Raw genomic sequence first — 23350 nt, 5'->3', positions numbered from 1 at the left:
AGCTTAGACCTGGATATTACAGAGGAAATAATATAATATTATCTCCTTATTAAGTTCCTATTAGCAATCTGGAAATGACAATTGGAAATTAAATGGTATTACTGTTATAAAGATTATAAAATTATGTTTCTTTTCTGATCTCAGGAAGATTTCTTCTTCTTCTTCTTCTTCTTTTACCTTTAAGTCATAAATAAATCAGATTAATGCTGATTATTAAACTCCAAGTGACGGCATCTAATCTGAACAGCGCTGCAGTAAATCCTGCTTCACGATGGCGATAATGTTCCGCTCGTGTTGATTTAACGTTGGAGGAATCTCATCATTTCTGTGCAGCGGGTTATTGAGAGTGTGTGTGTGTCATTTAACACACACACACACACACACGCTATGATGTAAATGAGGTGGAAGTAAGTCAGTAATATTGTAATTTACGCTGCAGAACCACCACATATTTAAAAAAAAGAACACTATCAGACTCATAAATGGAGGATTTATTACCTGAGCCATGATTTCCACCTGCTTCACTTTCAGCTCGCTGTGAAAACAGATATCTAATAATTATCCCCTCGGATTTTTTTTACTCCTTCAAACGTCTCCAGGTCTCATCAGAGTTATGGGATTAACGTTCGGCATCGTTTTCAATCAGCACTTCATTAAATCTCTGCAGTGAAACACTTAAAATGAGTGAGACGCAATTTTCTCTGCCATAAAAATCAAATATTTAAATATAAACAATATGATAATAATAACCACATCATAGTTTGGTCATAACAACTAAAAAAGAGGATGCATTTACTGTTATAATATGGTAATTATCACAAAATGATTCTATGGGAGAGTTCTTCACAAACTCCATGTGCCTTTCAGTCAAAATAAATCAGATTAATGCAGATTATTGGTCACATATTGTGTTTTTACGTCTCCAAGTCTCATTAAAGTTGTGAAATGAGTGAGACACAATTTTCTCAGGCTATAAAATCAAATAAAAACCCTCAAAAGTCAAATATAAAACAGTAGGACATCAATTATCATACTTTGGTAATAACAAAAAATGAGGATGACTTGATCGTGATCATCCGTTTTTATTCACAAAATAAAAAAAAAATACACTAGTATTCTAATAATACAGATTACAACATGATGGAATGGAGACTTCTTCATAAACTACAGTAAAAACAGATCAGATTTGTGGAACATTAAAGAGGATGAATTTTAATGTTATAATAAATGTTATAATATGGTAATTATCCATTTTAATAATAATAAAATGGTATTATTACTATAATACAGGTTACAAATGATGGACAGATGACTTATTCATAAACTAAATCAGATGAATGCAGATTATTGGTCACTATCTAATGTTCCTTTTTGAATGTCTCCAGAAGTCTCATCAAAGTTGGGATTCTTTTTTTTATAATGTTCAGCATCATTTTCTATCAGCGCTTCATTAAATCTCGGCAGTGAAACACTAAAAATGAGTGAGATGCAATTTTCTCAGCTATAAAATCAAATGAAAACACCATTAATGTAGATTTCATAGAGACTTTTGAGTGATAAATAATCCCTGTGTCGTCCAATCCAGAACATGTTCGGGGACAAGCCTCCGATCCCAGAGTACAAAGTAGCCGCCATTCAGAAGTCTCGCTTCATCCTCCTGCACTACGGCACCTTCAAAGCCGGCTGGGACTGGCTGATCCTGCTCGCCACCTTCTATGTCGCCGTCACCGTGCCGTACAACGTGTGCTTCACGGTGGTGGGGGGGCGGGACGAGGGCGGGGCCAGCAGCAGCAGCAGCAACAACAGCAGCAGCAGCGCCCCCCGCAGCCCGCCCAGCGTCAGCGACATCCTCGTGGAGATCCTGTTTATTTTAGGTGAGTAGAAGGTTTTGAAACGGTGACGTTAAAGACGTGTTTGTATGAGTGCTGAGCGCGTTGTGAGCGCCCCCTGCTGCTTAAATCTGATTCAAGCCATGTAATAATATCTTAAGAACATGTTCACGTCTTTGTCTCACTGTCGGACAGACTTTTCTGACTGAAAACGGAAGTTTGTAAACCACTCACTCTCCCACACCAAAGCCCATAGAGTAAAGCAGTGATTTTAGCTCACGGGGACACAGGAGCTGCTGGTCCTCTGCTGCCTCGTGTGGTCACTTTGTGTCACTGGTGTAAATCAAATACATTGATTCTTAATGTCAAAGTCACAAAATAACACATCTGATTTTACTGAGTGTCGCGGCTGTGGATCAACAACTCCTGTGTGCTGTGATGTTAAATCGATGATTTTCTCTGTGGACTTTGGTGTAGGGAGGAGGGGCCGTCACCTCATAAAATGTCCACCTGCTAAAGAGTATGGTTTGTTTAGATGGTGTTCACTGCTCTATCTCTCCATTAAACAGACGACAAAAATCCAACTCCCTGCACAGAAAACTCTCCATGGAGAAAATGAAGGATTTTACATCACAGCACACAGGAGTTGTTGATTCACTGCTGCCTCCATCAGAGAGTTACAATGGGTAGTTCTGTCACTTTGGTGTTTAACGTCCTTTGTTCAGATTGATATAAATGACATAAATTCAGCAGACGAGGCAGCAGGAGAGCAGCAGCTCCTGTGTCCCCGTGACCTTAAATCACTGAGTTTCTCTATGGGCTTTGGTGTGAGAGCGCGAGAGTTTCAGCTTCCGCTCAGAACCAAATAAAAACGTAGCAAATGTGTTTTTAAGATGTTGTAGACGTATGTGGGTGTAGATCTTTCTTAAGTGAGCCTTTTGTCAAGTGACAGAAATCTTTGTTTTCCATCTTTATACAAAAAAACCCCTGAACTATCACTTTTAAACGTTGTTTGTTGACGTCGGTAATTAACACTAACACTGTAAAGTTCGTCAAATCTCTTCGATCGTGCGCCTCCTGCGTCGGGAAGCTCTCTCTCTCTCTCTCTCTCTCTCTCTCTCTCTCTCTCTCTCTCTCTCTCTCTCTCTCTCTCTCTCTCTCTCTCTCTCTCTCTCTCTCTCTCTCTCTCTCTGAGACGCCGTCACTCATAATTAAAGTTGCGTTGAAGTTTTGTAACGACGCACCGCACACGCACACACGCACGCACACACACGCACACGCACACACACACACGCACACACACACACGCACACACACACACGCACACACACACACGCACACACACACAGAGAGCAGTGAAAGGAAATGAGTCATTCCTACATTTACGTCTCATTTCCTCAAACACAAACAGCGGTCGTGGTGTTTGTAGGAAAGCGGCGCGGACGCTTTTCACTGGACAATTTCCTTTAATGGAAAAGCAGCGAACACGAGCCGCCCATCAATAAACGTCTGCAATGAAATGATACGAGCCACACGCACTTAAACGCCGTCGATATCCCATTTGTTGGAAGTAAGGCCGGACTGTTTATCAATGCGCTCGCCCGCTCAAACGCGGTGGATTGAAAAGTGCCTCACAGGCTCCTGATTATGTGTTCATTTCCATTCATGTGCTGCTTTTAATCATCACTTCACCGCGACGTTAGGGCTCCTTTGAGTCCAAGCAGGGGTGTTTCAAGAGACCCCAAGCAGAAGGGGCCCAAGCCAGACCCATCTGTACTCTTGTTTTTTAATCCAGAAGCATTAGTGCGCTTCATTATTCATAATTGGATTGAAATTAAGGAGCCTTTATCGTAAAGGGCTTCATTAAGGGGTTTCCAATTAGAGTTCAAAGTGATTTTTTTGTGCTGACTCCACTCTCAGCGCCCCCTGCTGCTGAGAACATGACGCTCACTGTCACTGATCAGGCACAAGTTTATAAACCACTCACTCACTCTCCCACACCAAACTCCATAGAGAAAATCATCATTTTAAGCTTTAGGCCGTGGACACAGGAGCTGCTGGTCCTCTGCTGCCTCGTGTGGTCACTTTGTGTCACAAATTTAAATCAAAATGAATGATTTCAAAAGCCGAACTCACAAGAATAACATGTTTGAAAGAACTCAGGGAGGCGGCAGTGGATCAACAACTCCTGTGTGTGTGATGTTAAAATCACTGATTTTCTCTATGGGCTTTGGTGTGGGAGAGTGAGTGGTTTACAAACCTCAGTTTCCTGTTGAAGAAGTCTGTCCGACAGTGAGATGAAGCTGTAAACATGTCATTAAGATGCCGTACACTGGAGCTGGAATTGATTTTATATTGTTAATGTAGCAAAAATGAGTTTTTATCGATATAAAAAGGCGGCTTCACTCTGATAAATTCATAAATGCAACACCGTGCTTGTCAGTTATGACCCGTCACAGTAGTTTGGATCAATATTGAGATCAATTTAAGATAAATTATCCACTGAAAGCTTGAAAGCTCAGACCATTGCTCTCCATGTTATCATCACCATGTCAGCTCTTCTTGCTCTTCTTGCTCTTCTTGTTCTTCTTGTTCTTGCTGCTGCTGCCGTTCTTGTTGTTATTGTTATTGTTATTGTTGTTGTTGTTGTCGTCCTCTGCAGACATTGTGCTGAACTTTCGAACCACTTTTGTGAGCACGTCGGGTCAGGTAGTGTACGACGCCCGCTCCATCTGCGTTCACTACGTCACCACCTGGCTCTTTGTCGATCTCATTGCCGCCCTGCCCTTTGACCTGCTGTATGCTTTCAACGTCAGCGTGGTGAGTCTCCTCTGTGTGTGTGTGTGTGTGTGTGTGTGTGAGGCCGCTTAATTCCCCTCATGTCCTTGTTTATGCAAGACACAAACAAAGAAACTCACGCCCAGGGGCAAGGAAATGGCTGAAGAGTGTGAATTTATTATATATCCAACGGTTTTTTTTGTTTTTTCTTAAATCCAACTGTTTTTTTTTTGTTTTTTGTTTGTTTTTGAAATAACCCAGATGAATAATGCACAGCCACACTGGAGTTACCGCAGGTCGCATTAATCTCGTTCTGTGCTCACGGACCAGAGTAAAAAATCACTACACGCTCATAAGAAATTCAGACTCATTTTTTAAATTCAGATTTTTAAAAAAAAAGCTGAATTAATAGAACCTATCTTAAGAAGATGTTTTCTGCTTTATTTTACCTTTCCTGACAGAAAGCTAAAGTTTGTAAACCGTTTGAATCTGCGTGCTGCGATATGTGCAGTAATGTAAAACAACTGGAGTTAGATGTTTACAAAGCGATGTGAACTTCAGTTCAAGGCTGTTGATTTTATTAAATAAGTCTTTTACTTAGTGTGTGCCTAAGTTTGTAAAGCACTCACTCTCCCACACCAAACTCCATAGAGAAAACCAGTGTTTTAAGCTCACAGGGACACAGGAGCTGCCTTTTACAGCAAGTTTTTGTCATTTAAGTCAATCAGAACAACGTATGTCAAACACATTCAAACTTAGTGATGGAGGCAGCAGTGGATCAACAACTCCTGTGTGCTGTGATGGTAAAATCACAGATTTTCTCTATGGGCTTTGGTGCAGGGAGTAAAAAGCTTTTCCAAACTTCACATCCAGCAGCATGTACATGATTAAAGCTGTAAAATGAAGATTTTTACGTCATGGACACTTGGACAGAGACGCGTGTGTGTCCGTCTGTGCAGTACTTTGGCGTCCACCTGCTGAAGACGGTGCGTCTGCTGCGGCTGCTGCGGCTGCTGCAGAAGCTGGAGCGTTACTCTCAGTACAGCGCCGTGGTCCTGACGCTGCTCATGTCCATGTTCGCTCTGCTCGCACACTGGATGGCGTGCGTGTGGTACTTCATCGGACGCAAGGAGATCGAGAGTCCCGGCTCCTGGGATATCGGTGAGTAGAACTCTTAGTTCATAGCTTTTATTTTTCAGTTGAACAAACACAACCTCAGCTGAACTTCTATCCCACCAAGCAAAAAAAGAAAAGACTGATCATAAAAACAACGAAATAAAATGGTAATCTGGAGATTATCGTAGTTTAAAGGGAAACATAGACAGACAGGAAACGGGGTTTTAACAGTTGGTGTGTGTGTGTGTGTGTCTGTGTGTGTACAGTCAATATCCTGTCAGTGTCAGGGTCCGGAATTTAATTTGGTCCGATTTAGTGATTCTACAGCGACACAATTAAGCTAAAAAGCTAAAAAGCTTCTCTGCACAGGAAATAATTTAGAATCAGATGAGCGGTGATCAGATTACAGCCTCAGTGTGATGAGCAGTGGCTGCGCTTTTTACGTGGAAAATCTAAATCGGCCTCGTCTTGAATCAAACACAAGGTTTTTAATATGATTTAATACATTAAAGTGATATTTTAGACGCTTTAGAATACGATACGATAATAAAGAAATCGGCTCTACAGTTCAGGACCATGGAGAGCGACAAGGACGCTGCTGTCTGTGGTCCTGACCTTGTGTCCCCAGCTCTTCTTCTTAAACAGCTGCAGTCACAGCAGAATTTAGTTGAAAGACAAACAGATGAGAGAGGCTTTTTCTTTGTGTTTGTGAAGGAGAATAAAAAAAAACCAGAAAGTTAAAGGAGAGCAGAGCTGAACTGAAAATGTTCCAGGATGTTTTTGTCTCATATTCCCACAAGACACGAGCCTCAGCCTCTCTCTGTCTCTCTCTCGCTCTGTCACTGAGTGAAAAGTGGACTGTTGTTCACTCAGAAAAGAACTTTCTCAGCTCCCGCGAGAAATAAACGAGAGCAGCGACGAGTGAACCCGGATTTTTTTTTCAACTTTTCAATGTCATTTCTGCTGTTCAGTCGTATCTGTGTAGCTGTTTGTAAACAATTATCAGGATTAACTGCGACACAATACTCTAGGATGAGATAGAATCAGATTAGATGAGATTACAATACAATACAAAAAGATAAGATACGATAAAATAAGATACAATGACCTTATAATATACCTCATAATATGTGATACAATATGATAAATTATGATACAGTACGATAAAATAATCCAGATTAAGATACCATACTATATGATACGATAACACAAGATTGCGATACAATACAAAAAATAAGTTACGATACAGTAAGATACAATACGATAAGATAAGAACATCAGTATCATATCATATCTTATCATATAGTATCGTCTGTTATTGTACCGTATCATATAGTATCATATAGTCGTAAATTTATAGCTAAACTTACAACTAAATAGTATCATATCTTTAAAGTAAAAAGGAAAAAAGATAATAAAAACAAATCTAAAATGATCGTGAGCTGCAGTTTGTTCTGCTCTGCAGTTCAGGACCACAGACAGAGACAGGTACACTGCAGTCTGTGTCTCTGTCCGTGGTCCTGAACTCGTGTCTTGAAGCTTAAAGAGAAACAAAAAGACACTACGTCATCGTCTGCTTTTGTGTTTTTCTTTGTTTTAGTGACGGAAACTTCAGAGCGGGGTTATATTCATTCATTCATGCATTCATTCATGCATTCATTCATCCATCCATCCATTCATTCATTCATTCATTTTTTTTTTTTTTTTTAATAGAGGGAATGCAATTGTACAGATCATGAAGCTGATAGTTATTGCTAATTTTCAACTCCAGTCACTCCTAGTTGTACTTTTGTAAAATACACTATAAAAAAACAGAGCACATTCACATACATCTCAGAACAGGCTGAAGATATGAGGTCAGGACCACGGACAGAGACAGAGACACTGTAGTCTCTGTCCGTGGTCCTGAACTGTAGAGCAGAACAGGGAACAGCAGACACAAGTCTCTATAATTCTTCTTCTTAGTATTTTGTTTGTTTGTTGAAGACACAAGGTCAGGACCTCGGACAGAGACGCTGTGTGTTCTCTTTGTCTCTGTCCGTGGTCCTGAAGTGTAGAGGAGCACAGGAAACCGCACACTGTACTTCACTTTATACATTATTTTCTCCATGAGTACATTTGTTGTTTCATCTGTAGAATCATATTTGTATTTATTTATTCATTCATTTATTTATTTTTTTGTTTGTTTGTTTGTTTGATGGGAGGGACAATGCATTTTAACGTACTGCAGCTTTTCTATGTACAATACAACTCACATTACCTACAAAATAAAAGATTTTATGTCTGAAAAGCCGATTTTTTTACATCTAACATTCACTGTGTGACCCTCTAGGACATATACTATGTATATTTACTCGTGTTTTATTTATTATTTTAGCACATTATTTTGCTCCTCGTGTGTGTGTGTGTGTGTGTGTGTTTCCTGTCGTAGTCACTTCCACGTTTCCTCTGTGCAGCAGCAGATGAAGTCGAGTCTAATGACACAGTAATTAGGAAACTACTCAGGTGTTAAATCCTCTATAATGTTGTTGGTTTAACTGCCTGACTGTGACTCCACTGTCACTTCTGCTTATTTATGCTGACACACACACACACACACAGGTAGAGCTGTGTGTGATGTTTGAGATCAATGAACAGCTCCTCTCATGTTGTATTATTCATTCTCTCTCTCTTCTCACAAACATCCCTCCCTCCTCCTTCTTCACTTCCTACTTCCTACATTGTCTCCTTATTCTTTCCATGCTTGCTTCCTTTCCTTTTTTCATTTTTTCTTTACTTCCTGCAGTGACAACCATAGAATAAAATGTTGTTCCTGAAGCCTGATAGGATGCTGCTGCTTTGTGTTTCAGAGTCTGTGCTCGTCCTCTCACTGAAAATGGATAGAAATGTAAATGTTGTTGAACGACTGTAAACTCTCACACGTCAGGTTTTCCCAATAAAAAGCATAAAAGTAAAGGAATATTTTTCCTCAGGTAGGGGCTCTTATTTTGAAAAACATTGTCCTCTGAGCATGTGTGTGTGTGTGTCTCTATGTCTCAGGTTGGCTGCATGAGTTAGGCAAGCGTCTGGGTACGCCGTACTTCCTTTCAGCTCTGGTCCCGCCCACCGTAGGCAGCCTCTCGTCAAACAGCAGCGGCGGCGGCGGAGGCAGTGGCGCTGGAGGAGGAGGAGCCAACAGCAGCCACTGGAACATGTTGGGGTCAGAGGTCATGGGTCAGGGCTCCTGGAACTCAAGCCAGTATTATGGGAACATGTCGGGGGGCGAGGCCACGGCGGTGGCAGGCGGCACAGGAGGCGGGACTATGGGCGGGGCGCTGGGCGGTGGCCCGTCCATGCGCAGCAGCTACGTGACGTCGCTCTACTTCGCTCTGAGCAGCTTGACCAGCGTCGGGTTCGGAAATGTGTCGGCGAACACGGACTCAGAGAAGATCTTCTCCATCTGCACCATGCTCATCGGAGGTAAGAGAACCCTTCTGTTATTCATCCATTCATCCATTCATCCACCTCAGTGTAAAATCGCTGGTTTTCTCTATGGGGTTTGGTGTAGGAGAGTGAGTGGTTTACAAACTTCAGTTTTTTCTCGTGTCTCCTGTTTTCACTGAGAGTGAGCCTCTGGTTCTCAGCAGCAGGGGGCGCTCACATCACAGTCAGTACCTCATATAACCTCAGTTCTGTCAGAGATACGTGGACTCACAGCTGAGAACACTGTGTTCTGTCCACTCTCTGAAAAATGTACCCTTTTACACACACACACACACACACACACACACACACACAGACACACACATACACACACACACACACACATACACACACACACACACACACACACACACACACACACACACAGACACACACACACACACACATGTCTCACTTCCTTGACAAAGTGCTTTATTTGCTTCTGCTTCTGTTTATATTTGGAAACATTAACATTTCAGTTTGACCACAAATGGTTACACAATAGTTTCTAGTTTCTGCCTCATAAAGTTGAACTAAAACATAAATGTATTCATTTCTTAACTCTGCGAGACTTTGTCAGGATATTCTGTCTTTTAACTTTTTCTCTAATAAATTAATAGAATGATGATGTCACTGTGTTTTTGGCTCGGAGCTAAAAAACGTTTGTCGCCTTTGAGCATATTTTATTTATTTATGGTGTTTTTACATTTGTGAAAGTTTGTCTGATGAGGAGTCCTCGTCCTCTCTGTTCCCTTTAGTTTCTTTGTTCTGAACTCAATGTTCAGGAATAAATAAATAAATATATAAATAAATGAATGAAGGAAAGGGGAAAAGTTGCAGTTTTAAAGACGGCAGTGTTTGATCGTTCTTTGTTCTTTGCAGATCTTTAAAAAACACTCTAGTTCACACATATTAATAACTCTTTTTTTCAGTTTTTATTATTGCACTGCACTTATTGAGTCACTTTCATGTGCTGAAGTCCAGTCTCCTACACATAATCACTATAGGAGAAAACTTTCATAAAGTGTTCCAAAATGATCATAAAATGTTCGCAAAATTTTCATAAAACTTTTCATACTTTTTTTTAATTTTTCATAAAACTTTAAATTTTTCATAATTTTTTTCAAAATTTTCATTCATTTTTCCAAAGGTTTCATCCAATTTTCCAGTTTTCTAAAAAAATTCATAAACATTTCCAAAATTTTATTTTCCAAAATTTTCACAACATTTTCCAAATAAAAAACTCAAATGACAGATTTTTACCACCAAGTGTTGACTTCAACTCGAATTGTGTCCACATTTATACAGTAAAAATAAAAAGGGACCATCTTTCTTCACCTATTAATATTTTACAGTCAAAAATGACTGATGACATCTTCAAATGTCGAGCTGAGTTCATCTTTAATTTTCTTACCAAACAGCTCATATGACAAAAATCTACACCTGCTTTTGTCTATGATGTGTTTTTGACTGAAAAATGAAGTTTGTGTCACTTTGTAAAACCACTCACTCTCCCACACCAATGTGGAAAATGTTTAAGTTTCTTTCTTCTTTTTTAAAGATGAATTATTTTAAATGTAATTGACATTAAAAAAACATTATTTTCATCTTTTTTGTTCAACACGGACGGATACTGTCACACCTGAAGTAATGAAGCACCATTTTCTTGTTTTCTTTTTAATGAAAGCTCAGTTTAACTGTAACTGTCATCGTGGGAATATGAGATCAAATGGTGTGGTTTGTTGTTTAGTGAGAGAAAGTATTTATTGAACACAAAGGTTATTATTATTTCATCCAGTATCCAGTAAATAATCCTCTCAAGGTGATTCTTTATTGTCATTTTAGCTTTCTCTTTTAACTTCTCAGGACTGATTAAGACAGACAGATGCATTGTGGGACAGAAGCCGGTCAGAGAACTTTAATGACCTGTGCATCATCATTAAAAACACATCTTCTTCTTCTTGTTGTTGTTGTGTGGTGCAGCGCTGATGCACGCCGTGGTGTTTGGTAACGTGACGGCCATCATCCAGAGGATGTACTCGCGCCGCTCGCTCTACCACACTCGCACCAAAGACCTGAAGGACTTCATCAGGGTCCACCGGCTGCCCAAGGCCCTGGAGCAGCGCATGCTCGAGTGTTTCCAGACCACGTGGTCCGTCAACAACGGCATCGACGTCAGTGAGGTGAGGACACGACTTTAGAAGCCTGAAACATGGAGGAGACACATTTCATCTGGTCTAAAATGTCTTAAGAATGTTTGTTTAGCTTTATCTCACTGTTAGACAGACTTTTGCAACAGGAAACTGAAGTTTATAAAAACCACTCACTCTCCCACACCAAAGCCCACAGACAAAACCAGTGATTTTAACATCACACACACAGGAGCCGTTGATCCACTGCTGCCTCCATCACGAGGTTCAAATGTGCTATTGTGTCACTTCGGCTTTCAAAATTCCTCATTTCTATTTATTTTAGTGACACAAAGTGACCACACGAGGCAGCAGTAGACCAGCAGCTCCTGTGTCCCCGCCAGCTCAAATCACTGATTTTCTCTCTGGGCTTTGGTGTGGGAGAGTGAGTGGTTTACAAACTTCAGTTTCCTGTTGGAAAAGTCTGTCTCACAGTGAGACAAAGACGTGAACGTGTTCTTAAGACATCGTAGACTTTAGAAGAAGAACTTAAATGTTAAACTCCGCCCCTCGTGTCCTCAGCTACTCAAAGATTTCCCCGACGAGCTGCGCGCTGACATCGCCATGCACCTGAACAAGGAGCTGCTCCAGCTGCCGCTGTTCGAGTCGGCCAGCAGGGGGTGCCTGCGCTCCCTGTCCCTCATCATCAAGACGTCGTTCTGCGCTCCCGGCGAGTTCCTCATACGACAGGGCGACGCCCTCCAGGCCATCTACTTCGTGTGTTCGGGGTCCATGGAGGTCCTGAAGGACAACACGGTGCTGGCCATACTGGGTGAGTCTGACGGGACGTTAAACTCGCTCGTATGTGTGTCTTTATGTCTTTTATGTCTTTTTGGTCCTTAAAAATGTTTTCAAGAGAATCTTTGATGAATCCTGTAAGTGTGCTTTAAACAACAACAACAACAAACCAGGAACTAGTTCACATTCTGACTGTTGTCCCGACAACAGAGCCACAAACATCTGAGACAGAGAAGTGTGTGTGTGTGTGTGTGTGTGTGTCTCTGGAGGACGTGAGGGCGGAGTTGTGTTCCACTGAATCCTAATATAAACCAGACTGACTTGCAGACGCCGTGTGGGAGGGAAAAAAAGCAGCAAGAGTGGAGATCTGCGCCACTTAATTCCTTTTTTTCTTTCTCCACCTCAGCCGTGAACATCACATGACATGTCACCACTCTCTCTCCTTTCATGATTTCATATTCGTTAATTAACAGCCGCCGCCGCCGTGCGTAGAATCCTCAATTACTGCGACGACTGTGACGGTTAACACGCGCGTAACAATCAGGATTTGAGGGATAAATCGTCTCATGAATTATATTTATATATACATGTCCAGTCCACAATAAAGTAAGATTATGTGTTTGCTGCTTTATTTAATCAATCATCAAACAGACTTTTCTGACAGGAAACTGACGTCTCACTCTCCCACACCAAAGTCCATAGAGAAAACCAGTGATTTTAACATCACACACACACAGGAGTTGTTGATCCACTGCTGCCTCCATCACTAAATTCAAATGTCTTATTTTGTGACTTCGGCTTTTGAAATCCTTTATTCAGATTGACTTCAGTGACACAAAGTGACCACACGAGGCAGCAGAGGACCAGCAGCTCCTGTGTCCCTGTGAGCTAAAATCACTGATTTTCTCTGTGGGGTTTGGTGTGGGAGAGTGAGTGGTTTTATAAACTTCAGTTTCCTGTTGGAAAAGTCTGTCTCACAGTGAGATAAAGACGTGAACACTTCAGATATCATAGACTTAAACTGACGTAGATTTTATTACACAAGTCCTTTATTAAGAGGCTGAAGTCTGTTTTTACACTGGGGGAAAAAAGGAATTGTAAATTGAGTGGTCGGACAAATTGTTGCACCTGTGACAGAGTGGTCGTCTCTGTCGTCGCCTGCTGTTTCACGGGGGCTGGAATCTAATTTCCTCTCATCGTCGCGCTTCACAGCCTCTGCATCATTAATCCCACAAAGTGGACTGAGATGCACCGAGCTGTGGTTGAGACACGGGGACGGACAGAGACATGGGGACAGACAGAAAGTTAGTTTGTGGAAAGGTCGCGGGTCGTATTAATGGTTTGTACCTGTGTGGGTGTGTGTCTTTGTACGTGTGTGTGTATAGATCTGTCTTCAAATGTCAACCCTCAGGCTCATGTTTGATTTTAAATCATGCCTTTTCTCAATCACACACACACACACACACATCTATTGATAGAATGCAGTGCTGCGCTGGTATTAATAATAAATACATTTGTACATTATTTAAACAGCGTGATTATGAATGCTGACATGTGGGCGGAGCCGAGAGTCATGCGGCGCTCAGGAAGTTTCCCTGTGGCTCGGCCCAAACACCACACTGACAGAACTGCAGAGAACACAAGGTACGAGAGGAGGCAGTCCAAAACATCACAGGAAACACAAGAAAACACAAGAAAACATCACAGAAAACATCACAGGAAACACAAGAAAACACAAGAAAACATCACAGAAAACATCACAGGAAACACAAGAAAACATCACAGGAAACACAAGAAAACATCACAGGAAACACAAGAAAACACAAGAAAACATCACAGAAAACATCACAGGAAACACAAGAAAGGAAACACAAGAAAACATCACAGGAAACACAAGAAAACATCACAGGAAACACAAGAAAACATCACAGGAAACACAAGAAAACACAAGAAAACATCACAGAAAACATCACAGGAAACACAAGAAAGGAAACACAAGAAAACATCACAGGAAACACAAGAAAACATCACAGGAAACACAAGAAAACATCACAGGAAACACAAGAAAACATCACAGGAAACAAAAGAAAACATCACAAGAAAACACAAGATAACATCACAGGAGACAACGGGGACATACTGGTAAAAGTGGAGCATTCCAGTTGTAGTAGGAAGTTGGAATTTCAGGATTTCAGATTCCTAACTCAGGACAGACAAACCAGTCGGGCCCAACTTTACTTTAGTGTCACAGTTTCAGGGGCGGGTTTGCCATTGCTCACCATTTGCTCACCCAGCTGTTCAGCTTCAGGAATCAGACTCAGTGTTTTTCCCTCATGCCGAATCTGAGGCTCTGTAATGAGGAACTGAAAATATCTGAGACGTTGATAAAAAGAAACGACTTTTTCACACACATACACACACATACACACACACACACACTTGAATATCACTTCACATTCTCACTTTTTAACATTTTTACTGTGATTATTTTTAATCTGTCACTCTGAGCTGCTGCCTGTCATGTATGTGTGTGTGTGTGTGTAGATAAATAAAAATAATAAAGACGTTGTGTAGAAACAGACGTTGTTTTCTTGTGAGGAGCCAAATGAAGCGACACAGATCGGGGGGGTTAGGAGGAGGAGGAGGAGGATGGTTTGAAGAAGATAACAGGATGTGGAGGTGGTGGAGGACGGCCGTATCCAGTAACTGCTGTTGCTCACGTGGCGTTTCCTCCCAAGCTTTTCCTCACCCTTCCTCCCCCTCCTCTCACCCCAGTTCCCCTGAACCAGTCTTCTCCCGTCTTTCTCCGCCACCACGCTGTGTCTCTCTGCTTCCTCATCTTCACATTTTCTCCATCACCCATTTTATATCCCTGTGCTTCACCCTGCTCTCCCTCCCTCCCTCCCTCCATCTTGTCATCTCTGCTCCCTTTCCTTCTTTCCTTTCCTCTCTCCTCAGTAGCTCCTCAAACTGAACACTGCAGGAGGCGCCGTCTGTCACAAACCTCAAATTAATCTTGAACTTCACAGACGGTGTGGTTTTTTCATGTGTCAGTCATTTCAGAAAGTCTCTGCTCTGTGTGCTGGATTAAAACACAAGTGTGGTTAATTATCAGACTGTGAAAACATTGGTTTCCAGCAAGGACACAAGTGAGAAACTGATTTTAGCCAATTAAGAAAAGGCTCAGCAAAGAATCTTCATATATTTACAGCTACATTTCACTATTTATAGACTACAAATGGAAGTTTGTGTTTTTGTGCTTTGTTTTGTCTCCTCACACCAAACCTCATAGAGAAAACCAGTGATTTTAACATCACAGCACACAGGAGTTGTTGATCCACTGCTGCCTCCATCACTACGTTCTAATGTGTTCATTTGTGAATTCGGCATTTGAAATTCTTTGTCCTGATTGACCTCAGTGACACAAAGTGACCACACGAGGCAGCAGAGGGCCAGCAGCTCCTGTGTCTCTGTGAGTTAAAATCACTGGTTTTCTCTATGGGGTTTGGTGTGGGAGAGTGAGTGGTTTACAAACTTCAGTTTCCTGTTGGAAAAGTCTCAGATTGTAGTTCTTAATCTCAGTTTGAAGGCCTCTTTTATTCTCACTCTCGTTCTTTAAACCTTGTCCTCTCTCTTAATCCCTCAGCACGTTTCTTTGATGTTCAGAACATCTTCCTCTCTTTCCCTCAGGTTCTGAAAACAAGTGAAAATAAAGTGGATGTGATCATGTCTTTCTCTTACATCTGCTCCTCCTCCTCCTCCTCCTCCTCAGGTAAAGGAGATCTCATTGGCTCCGACTCCCTGACGAAGGAGCAGGTGATCAAGACCAACGCCAACGTCAAGGCGCTGACCTACTGTGACCTGCAGTACATCAGTCTGAAGGGTCTGCGCGAGGTCCTGCGTCTCTACCCCGAGTACGCCCAGAAGTTCATCAGCGAGATCCAACACGACCTCACGTACAACCTGAGGGAAGGTCACAGAGCCGACGTGAGTTTGGGTCTTTCCTGAAACCACTCACTCTCACTCTCCCACACCAAAGCCCACAGCTGCTGCTGCTGCTGCTGCCTCCATCACTCACTTCAAATGTCTTAGATTGTAAAAAATCAGTGACACAAAGTGACCACACGAGGCAGCAGAGGACCAGCAGCTTTGGTGATTGGAGAGTGAGCGGTTTACAAACAAAGTGTTGCATGTTTACATACACATGTTTGACAGACAGAGACAGAGACAGAGACAGAGACACAGACAGAGACAGAGACAGAGACACGGGGACAGGAATAGCTCAGTGCTGCTGTTTGAAGTTGCCCTGCTGCTAAAAATAGAGTGCGGGGGAAGCACGGTCTCTCCTTGACTGGCTGCTACCCCCACAGCTGCTGCTAAGATTGGATCCTGCCTGATATAAATAGCTCAGTCAGCCGAGGAGCAGCAAAGAGGAGGAGGAGGAGGAGAGATGAAGGAGGGAGGAGGAGGAGGAGGAGGAATCTCAGCTCTCATCTAATTTCCCAGCTGCTTTCTCTCATATACACGAGTCCTTCTCTGCCACTGCAGTGGTGTTTGACTCTGCAGGGCACGTGTGTGAGCGGGGTGTTAAAGTCAGACTGTGTGTGTGTGTGTGTGTGTGTGTTCATGTTCATGTATGCTTGTGAGGACCAAACAGAGGACATTTTGTGAAAGTGTCCTCTGTTTTCTGCTCCTCACAATAATTTTAAATGGCTGTTTATGAGTTGAGACCTGGTTTTAACGTCGTTAGAATATGGTTAGAGTTTTAGATGAGTGTCCTCACAAATAACGCTTGACAAGAATGTGTGTGTATGTAGTATAGTAATAGTGTTAGTGTGGATTTTACAGCTGTGTTAGTGTGGATTTCACAGCTGTGTTAGTGTGGATTTCACAGCTGTGTTAGTGTGGATTTTAAAGCTGTGTTAGTGTGGATTTCACAGCTGTGTTAGTGTGGATTTTACAGCAGTGTTAGTGTGGATTTTACAGCAGGGTTAGTGTGGATTTTACAGCTGTGTTAGTGTGGATTTCACAGCTGTGTTAGTGTGGATTTTACAGCAGTGTTAGTGTGGATTTTACAGGTGTGTTAGTGTGGATTTTACAGCTATGTTACTGTGGATTTTACAGCTGTGTTAGTGTGGATTTCACAGCAGGGTTAGTGTGGATTTCACAGCAGGGTTAGTGTGGATTTTACAGCAGGGTTAGTGTGGATTTCACAGCAGGGTTAGTGTGGATTTCACAGCAGGGTTAGTGTGGATTTTTACAGCTGTGTTAGTGTGGATTTCACAGCTGTGTTAGTGTGGATTTTACAGCTGTGTTAGTGTGGATTTTACAGCTATGTTAGTGTGGATTTTACAGCAGGGTTAGTGTGGATTTTACAGCAGGGTTAGTGTGGATTTCACAGCAGGGTTAGTGTGGATTTTACAGCAGGGTTAGTGTGGATTTCACAGCAGGGTTGGTGTGGATTTTACAGCTGTGTTAGTGTGGATTTTACAGCAGGGTTAGTGTGGATTTCACAGCAGGGTTAGTGTGGATTTCACAGCAGGGTTAGTGTGGATTTTACAGCTGTGTTAGTGTGGATTTCAGAGCAGGGTTAGTGTGGATTTCACAGCAGGGTTAGTGTGGATTTCACAGCTGTGTTAGTGTGGATTTCACAGCAGGGTTAGTGTGGATTTTCTGCCTTAAACAAACAATAATGTGGATGTTGTCTTTAATCAGCAGCTCGTTATGAAGACAAACTGTGTGAGACACGTCCTCGTACTGTTCATATTTACTGTGCATGGTTTAAATTAAGAATGGCTGCTCCTTCTTCTTCTTCTTCTTCTTCTTCTTCTTCTTTTTCTTCTTCTTCTTCTTCTTCTTCTTCTTCTTCTTTGAGCCTCACATATGATGATAGTTATTTTACAGACATTTACTCCCCAGACCTGGCTGTCTCTATGACAACAGCAGTGGTCTCATTCTTATTTTCCATACGTTGTGATGGTTAAGGTTTGGATGAGACCTGGTTCACACCTGAATGTTTGTGTGAGACGTTTTTTTCAAACATCTCCTCACTGTCATGGCCCCGAGACTCTGTTCAGAGTATCGGCCGAGTCTGAATACGTAAAATAGCATAAATGTTAAAAATTCTTTTTCTCTCTGTGTGTGAATAAACAAAAGTCTCATGGTCTTTTTGCTTCTTTCAGAGATAAATCAGTAAAGTGAGCAGAGACGTGTGAGAGGCTGAGGATGAATGTTTTATTTATGTGTGGACGATTTATGAACCGCTGCACGTCCTGACTGTATATATCAGGTCTGAGGAGCATGTGTGTGTGTGCCTGTATTTATATGTTTGTGAGGACTTTCTGTCCACGCCTCACATCTTTAAAGGGCTTTTTCAGAGTTAAGGCACTTAGTTGTGACGGTTAAGGTTAGATTAAGGGGTTAGGGAATGCATTTTGTCTATGACGTGTCCTCACTAAGGTATGAAAACAAGTGTGTGTGTGTGTGTGTGTGTGTGTGTGTGTGTGAGACATAAGCCTGCAGGAAAACAAACTAACACTCAGAGAATCAATCTCCAGAGGAAGAATGTGTTCACTTTGTGGAATAAATAAACAATATGAGGCGGGAGACGGTGTGGAGTAAAGATTATTGTGTGTTTTCAGCGTCGCCCCCTGCTGACTCTCACTCCTCACTCTCAAACCTGATCATTTCTTTACCTGAAGACTTTTCCAGAATCACAGCCAAACAAAAACAAAGCAAACAAAGTGAGACTGGACCAAGTTAGTGTGGATTTTACGGCGGTAAGTGTGGATTTTACAGCTGTGTTAGTGTGGATTTTACAGCTGTGTTAGTGTGGATTTTACAGCTGTGTTAGTGTGGATTTTACAGCAGTGTTCGTGTGGATTTTACAGCTGTGTTAGTGTGGATATTACAGCTGTGTTAGTGTGGATTTTACAGCTGTGTTAGTGTGGATTTTACAGCTGTGTTAGTGTGGATTTTACAGCAGTGTTCATGTGGATTTTTACTGCAGTTTTACAGCAGTGTTAGTGTGGATTTTACAGCTGTTAGTGTGGATTTTACAGCTGTGTTAGTGTGAATTTTACAGCTGTTTGTGTGGATTTTACAGCAGTGTTCATGTGGATTTTTACTGCAGTTTTACAGCAGTGTTAGTGTGGATTTTACAGCTGTTAGTGTGGATTTTTACTGCAGTTTTACAGCAGTGTTAGTGTGGATTTTACAGAATGAATCTTTTCAATTTGAAAACTGAGGCTGAATTTTAGTCTGGACGGGAATTTTGAAAATGAAAACATTACTTTTCCTGATTGTTTCTTGTCCGCCACAAATCAACGCTCGTTGAAGATAAACAAAACAATCGACAGATGAATTGATTATGAGTTGCAGCCCTGATATGAATGTGTCACACACACACACACACACACACTTCTGCTTGACATTAACAAACAGAACACTGTGTTTACTCCTGTTTCACACAGCTGAACATACATCTGCTTACTGTACATGTGTGTTCTGCACATGCTGTCTCACACACACACACACACACACACACACACACACACACACACACACACACACACGTGGCAGGACACACTTACCACCATCACCGTCTCTCCTCCCCCGCATCACTGACTGATTCTTGTATTTTTTGCGCTGCAGGAGCTAAGATTAGAAACAGTCGAGCTAAAAATACATTACATTGCCCCAGGGGGGGGGGGGGAGACGTGGGGGAGGGGGGAAAGAAGGAGAGAATGCTGAGCAGGCAGGAGAAAGAAAGAAAGAAAGAAAGGGAGAGAGGTTTGATTAAATGGAGGAGCAGAGAGCAGAGAGGCGTCTGTATGATGAGATGCAGTCATCAGTCTCTGTGTGTGTGTGTGTGTGTGTGTGTGTGTGTGTGTGAAACAACACGTCTGAGCAGAGGAACGACAAATGTACAGAGAAACATCATCAGCTCCTGTTTTCATTTATTTATTTGTTAGTTTGATAGAAGCAGCAGAGATGGGATTGTAATGAGTGTCGACGTGTAAAAATATGCCAGATTATTTTAAATTCAAGCTCACACAGTGTCACCAAATGTCGTACATGCAACGACGTGGTAAAAACGTACGAATGAGCGTGCTTTGGTGTGAAGAGCGTATTGAATCTAAAGGACTTTATTATTCAGCGTGTAAATTAATAGCAAATTCAAAAGACTTAACAAACACGGAAACTCACGGTGATTTAGCCACGGTGAAACATTTACAGATGAAAGTGGTTTGGTTGGTGGTCTTGATTTGTACTCATTTTCTTAATTTTGCTTTTCTATTCAGGATTATTCTTAACCTTATATTGGTAGTTTTTTTGTAGTAATAGTTGTGAAAATACACAGGTACACACATGTGGAGAAAAGAAAGAAAAAGTAAAACAGCTCACTCTCCCACACCAAACCCCATAGAGAAAGTCAGTGATTTTAGCTCACAGGGACACAGGAGCTGCTGGTCCTCTGCTGCCTCGTGTGGTCACTTTGTGTCACTGAGGTCAATCTGAACAAAGACGTTCAAATGCCGAATTGCCACAATAGGACATTTGAACTCAGTGATGGAGGCAGCAGTTGATCAACAACTGTGTGTGTGTGTGATGTTAAAATCACTGATTTTCTCTATGAGGTTTGGTGTGAGAGAGTGAGGAGTCTGGAAGTTTCAGTGATTCAGCATCAACACTGAGGACAACATGAATTATTCACCTCATCAGCAGCATAGCATAGGAGCATAGACTGTGTGTGTGTGTGTTGTAAATGTTGCATGAGAAAATGACAGAGACGAAACAAATGAAAGAAGACATTTGAATAAACCATAAATATAATAACCTTCTCAATTTTCTTCTGACACTTTCTCGTCTGTGATCACTGGAGGGGAAAGTTAGGGACGTGTCTCAGACTCATCTGTTATTTCAGTCTAAATGTGACACTGAACTGTTTATTTCACTGCAAACAAACGTCCTATTTCATCAGCAGATAAAGAAACAAATCAAGGCAATGTTTCATTTTTAAAAACGTATTGAGAAGAAAAAGTACCACTATTTTTAATGATGTTAATATAATAATGACAAAAATATAATAATAATAATTGATCTGCTCGACGTCACCGTCACAGCAACACTAAAAAATGAAATGTGAAATTATGAATAAATAAATAAACAATCATTAGCTCACTGTCTCCTGAGACGCTCAGTTGAGAATGTTTACTGGTAGAAACAGTTATTTATATTATTGTCTTTGTCTGCCACCTGCTGGTGCAAACGTGTCACTACATCCCAGACTGTGAAACTGTCATCAGAGCAGCACAAATGTAACAAACTTGTATATTATTAATAAATAAAGACATAAAAGAGGTCATCAATAAAAAAAAAATGAACTTTGTCAATTGAGCTTTTAAGAGTCAACAAAAATAAAGTTTCATTGCTTTTCTGAGCATGAAAATCTAAATAGCCTCTAATAAAATACACAACAAATAATCTGTATGTGTGCTGCAACATGAAATGATGTTATATATGTGTTTATTTGGCAAATATAGTATAATATATATAAAGTTACTATAATATAGTAACTCATTTTTATATGTACTTAATGCAAGCGTCTTGTTTTACAGAGCTTTACAAGCTTACAACACAAACACAAATGTCCTTTCTGGTCTGTGAAGGCCACCGTAGTTCCACAAGATCACTGCCACCATACAAATACTGCTACTTCTTTATCGTTAATAGCACTGGGAGTGACTTTGCCATCGATTTTATCGCATTCCAGTTGATTAGTTGGAAAAAAACAATCTTATCTCTGGCTTTTGTTTGCAATACCAGTCGATTACAACTCTCTACCGTGTATTTTTTTTGGTGCACAAACATTGTAGAAATACCTCTACGATAAAAACTTTGTGTACGACTGATTTACTCTAAAACAAATCCAGTAACAGGTCGGTGAGGAAAATCCGAGTTCCGACTTTAAATGAAACACACCAACGCTAACGACGACTCTCTGTCTCCCTCAGGTGGACTGGGAGAGTAATGGCGGCCTGGTGAAGAAGCTGCCATCGATCCGCGAGGACGAGGAGGGCGACGAGGAGCAGAACCCGGGCCATCGCGCTCCTCGCTCTCCGCTGCGGCTCAGCAGAGGCATCAGCTCGCCCGTCCGGTCGCCTCTGCTGCCGCCGCGACCGTTCCGCGCTCCCTCAGAACTGTCGCTCCGCCCCACGACGCTGCAGATCCCGGTGGTGAGCTTCTGTGGCGCGCCGTCCGAACTCAGCCCCAGGTAAACACACACAGTGACTTACATTCATTTCCTGCAGAGTGCTAATGACCTAACCTCAACCCTAACCCTAAAACCAGGTCTTAACCCTGAAAAAAGCCCTTTAAAGTTGTGAGGAACAGAAAGTGTCCCCACAAAGATATAAAAACAAATAACACACACACACACACACACAGAGACAGCGTAAACGACTGTGAACCATAACCAGAGAGAATATGGAGATGAGACGAAGCAGCCTGATGCTGCGGCCTAGGTGTTGGGTTGTCATGGCAACCGGCAGAGCACAGCGCTGCTGCTGCTGCTGCTGCTGCTGCTGCTGCTGGAAGGTATAAAGATTTTCACACCGCTGTGTGCAGAGTAAACATGTGCATAGATTAATAACAGGCAATCGGCTGTGCAGTGGTGTGTGTGTGTGAGTGAGAGGACAAACTGCTGACAGAGCCTTATCACTAACCTTAACCATAACTAGTTAATGACTAACCCTAACCTTAACCTAACTACAATTCAAATCTTAGCCCTAAACTTAACCAGTTCCTATAGAAATTAGGTTCTGCCTCACTAAGACCAGGTTTTAGTCTCCACGAGGACTGCTGTCTTGTTTTCACACAGCTGCATTAGTGAGGACACTCAAAAGTATGGGACGATAAGTGAGGACCGACCAAAATACGCTGAGTCAGCAATTTCCAACTATTGCTTCAGTTTGTAAATTAGTTGGGAATGCTGAGTCATGATTTTCCTTTAATGACTAACCCTATCACCTAAATCCTACTTAACCAGTTGCTTTAGAAATGAGGTTCTGCCTCATTAGGACCAGGTCTTGGTCTCCATGAGGACTATGTTTAAACCCCGCCCCTCTTCACAGATTCGTGGACGGCATTGAGACGGAGACGAGTTCCACGTCGACGCAGAAGTTTGAGTTCAGCCCCAGTCTGTCACCTGTGGCTCCGCCCTCTCCGTATCCAGGT

At 41.8% G+C, this 23350-nt stretch overlaps 1 protein-coding gene across 1 annotated transcript in view; it reads left to right on the top strand.

Annotated features, from left to right (window-relative positions):
• The window catches only part of kcnh3 (potassium voltage-gated channel, subfamily H (eag-related), member 3), a 78436-nt gene that overhangs the window by 50844 nt on the left and 4242 nt on the right, over window positions 1–23350 (top strand). The window contains exons 5-13 of the mRNA XM_058623222.1: window positions 1586–1874; window positions 4492–4649; window positions 5567–5768; window positions 8763–9182; window positions 11169–11368; window positions 11897–12146; window positions 15885–16099; window positions 22129–22388; window positions 23248–23348. Of these exons, the coding sequence (XP_058479205.1) occupies window positions 1586–1874; window positions 4492–4649; window positions 5567–5768; window positions 8763–9182; window positions 11169–11368; window positions 11897–12146; window positions 15885–16099; window positions 22129–22388; window positions 23248–23348 (2095 nt within the window). The remainder of the gene's footprint in view (window positions 1–1585; window positions 1875–4491; window positions 4650–5566; window positions 5769–8762; window positions 9183–11168; window positions 11369–11896; window positions 12147–15884; window positions 16100–22128; window positions 22389–23247; window positions 23349–23350) is intronic.

The sequence above is a fragment of the Solea solea genome, chromosome 2 (genome assembly GCF_958295425.1).
Source record: "Solea solea chromosome 2, fSolSol10.1, whole genome shotgun sequence".
Classification (NCBI taxonomy): Eukaryota; Metazoa; Chordata; class Actinopteri; order Pleuronectiformes; family Soleidae; genus Solea; species Solea solea.
Note: the sequence above shows the minus strand (reverse complement) of the source record. Positions and strands in the feature narration are given on the sequence as shown.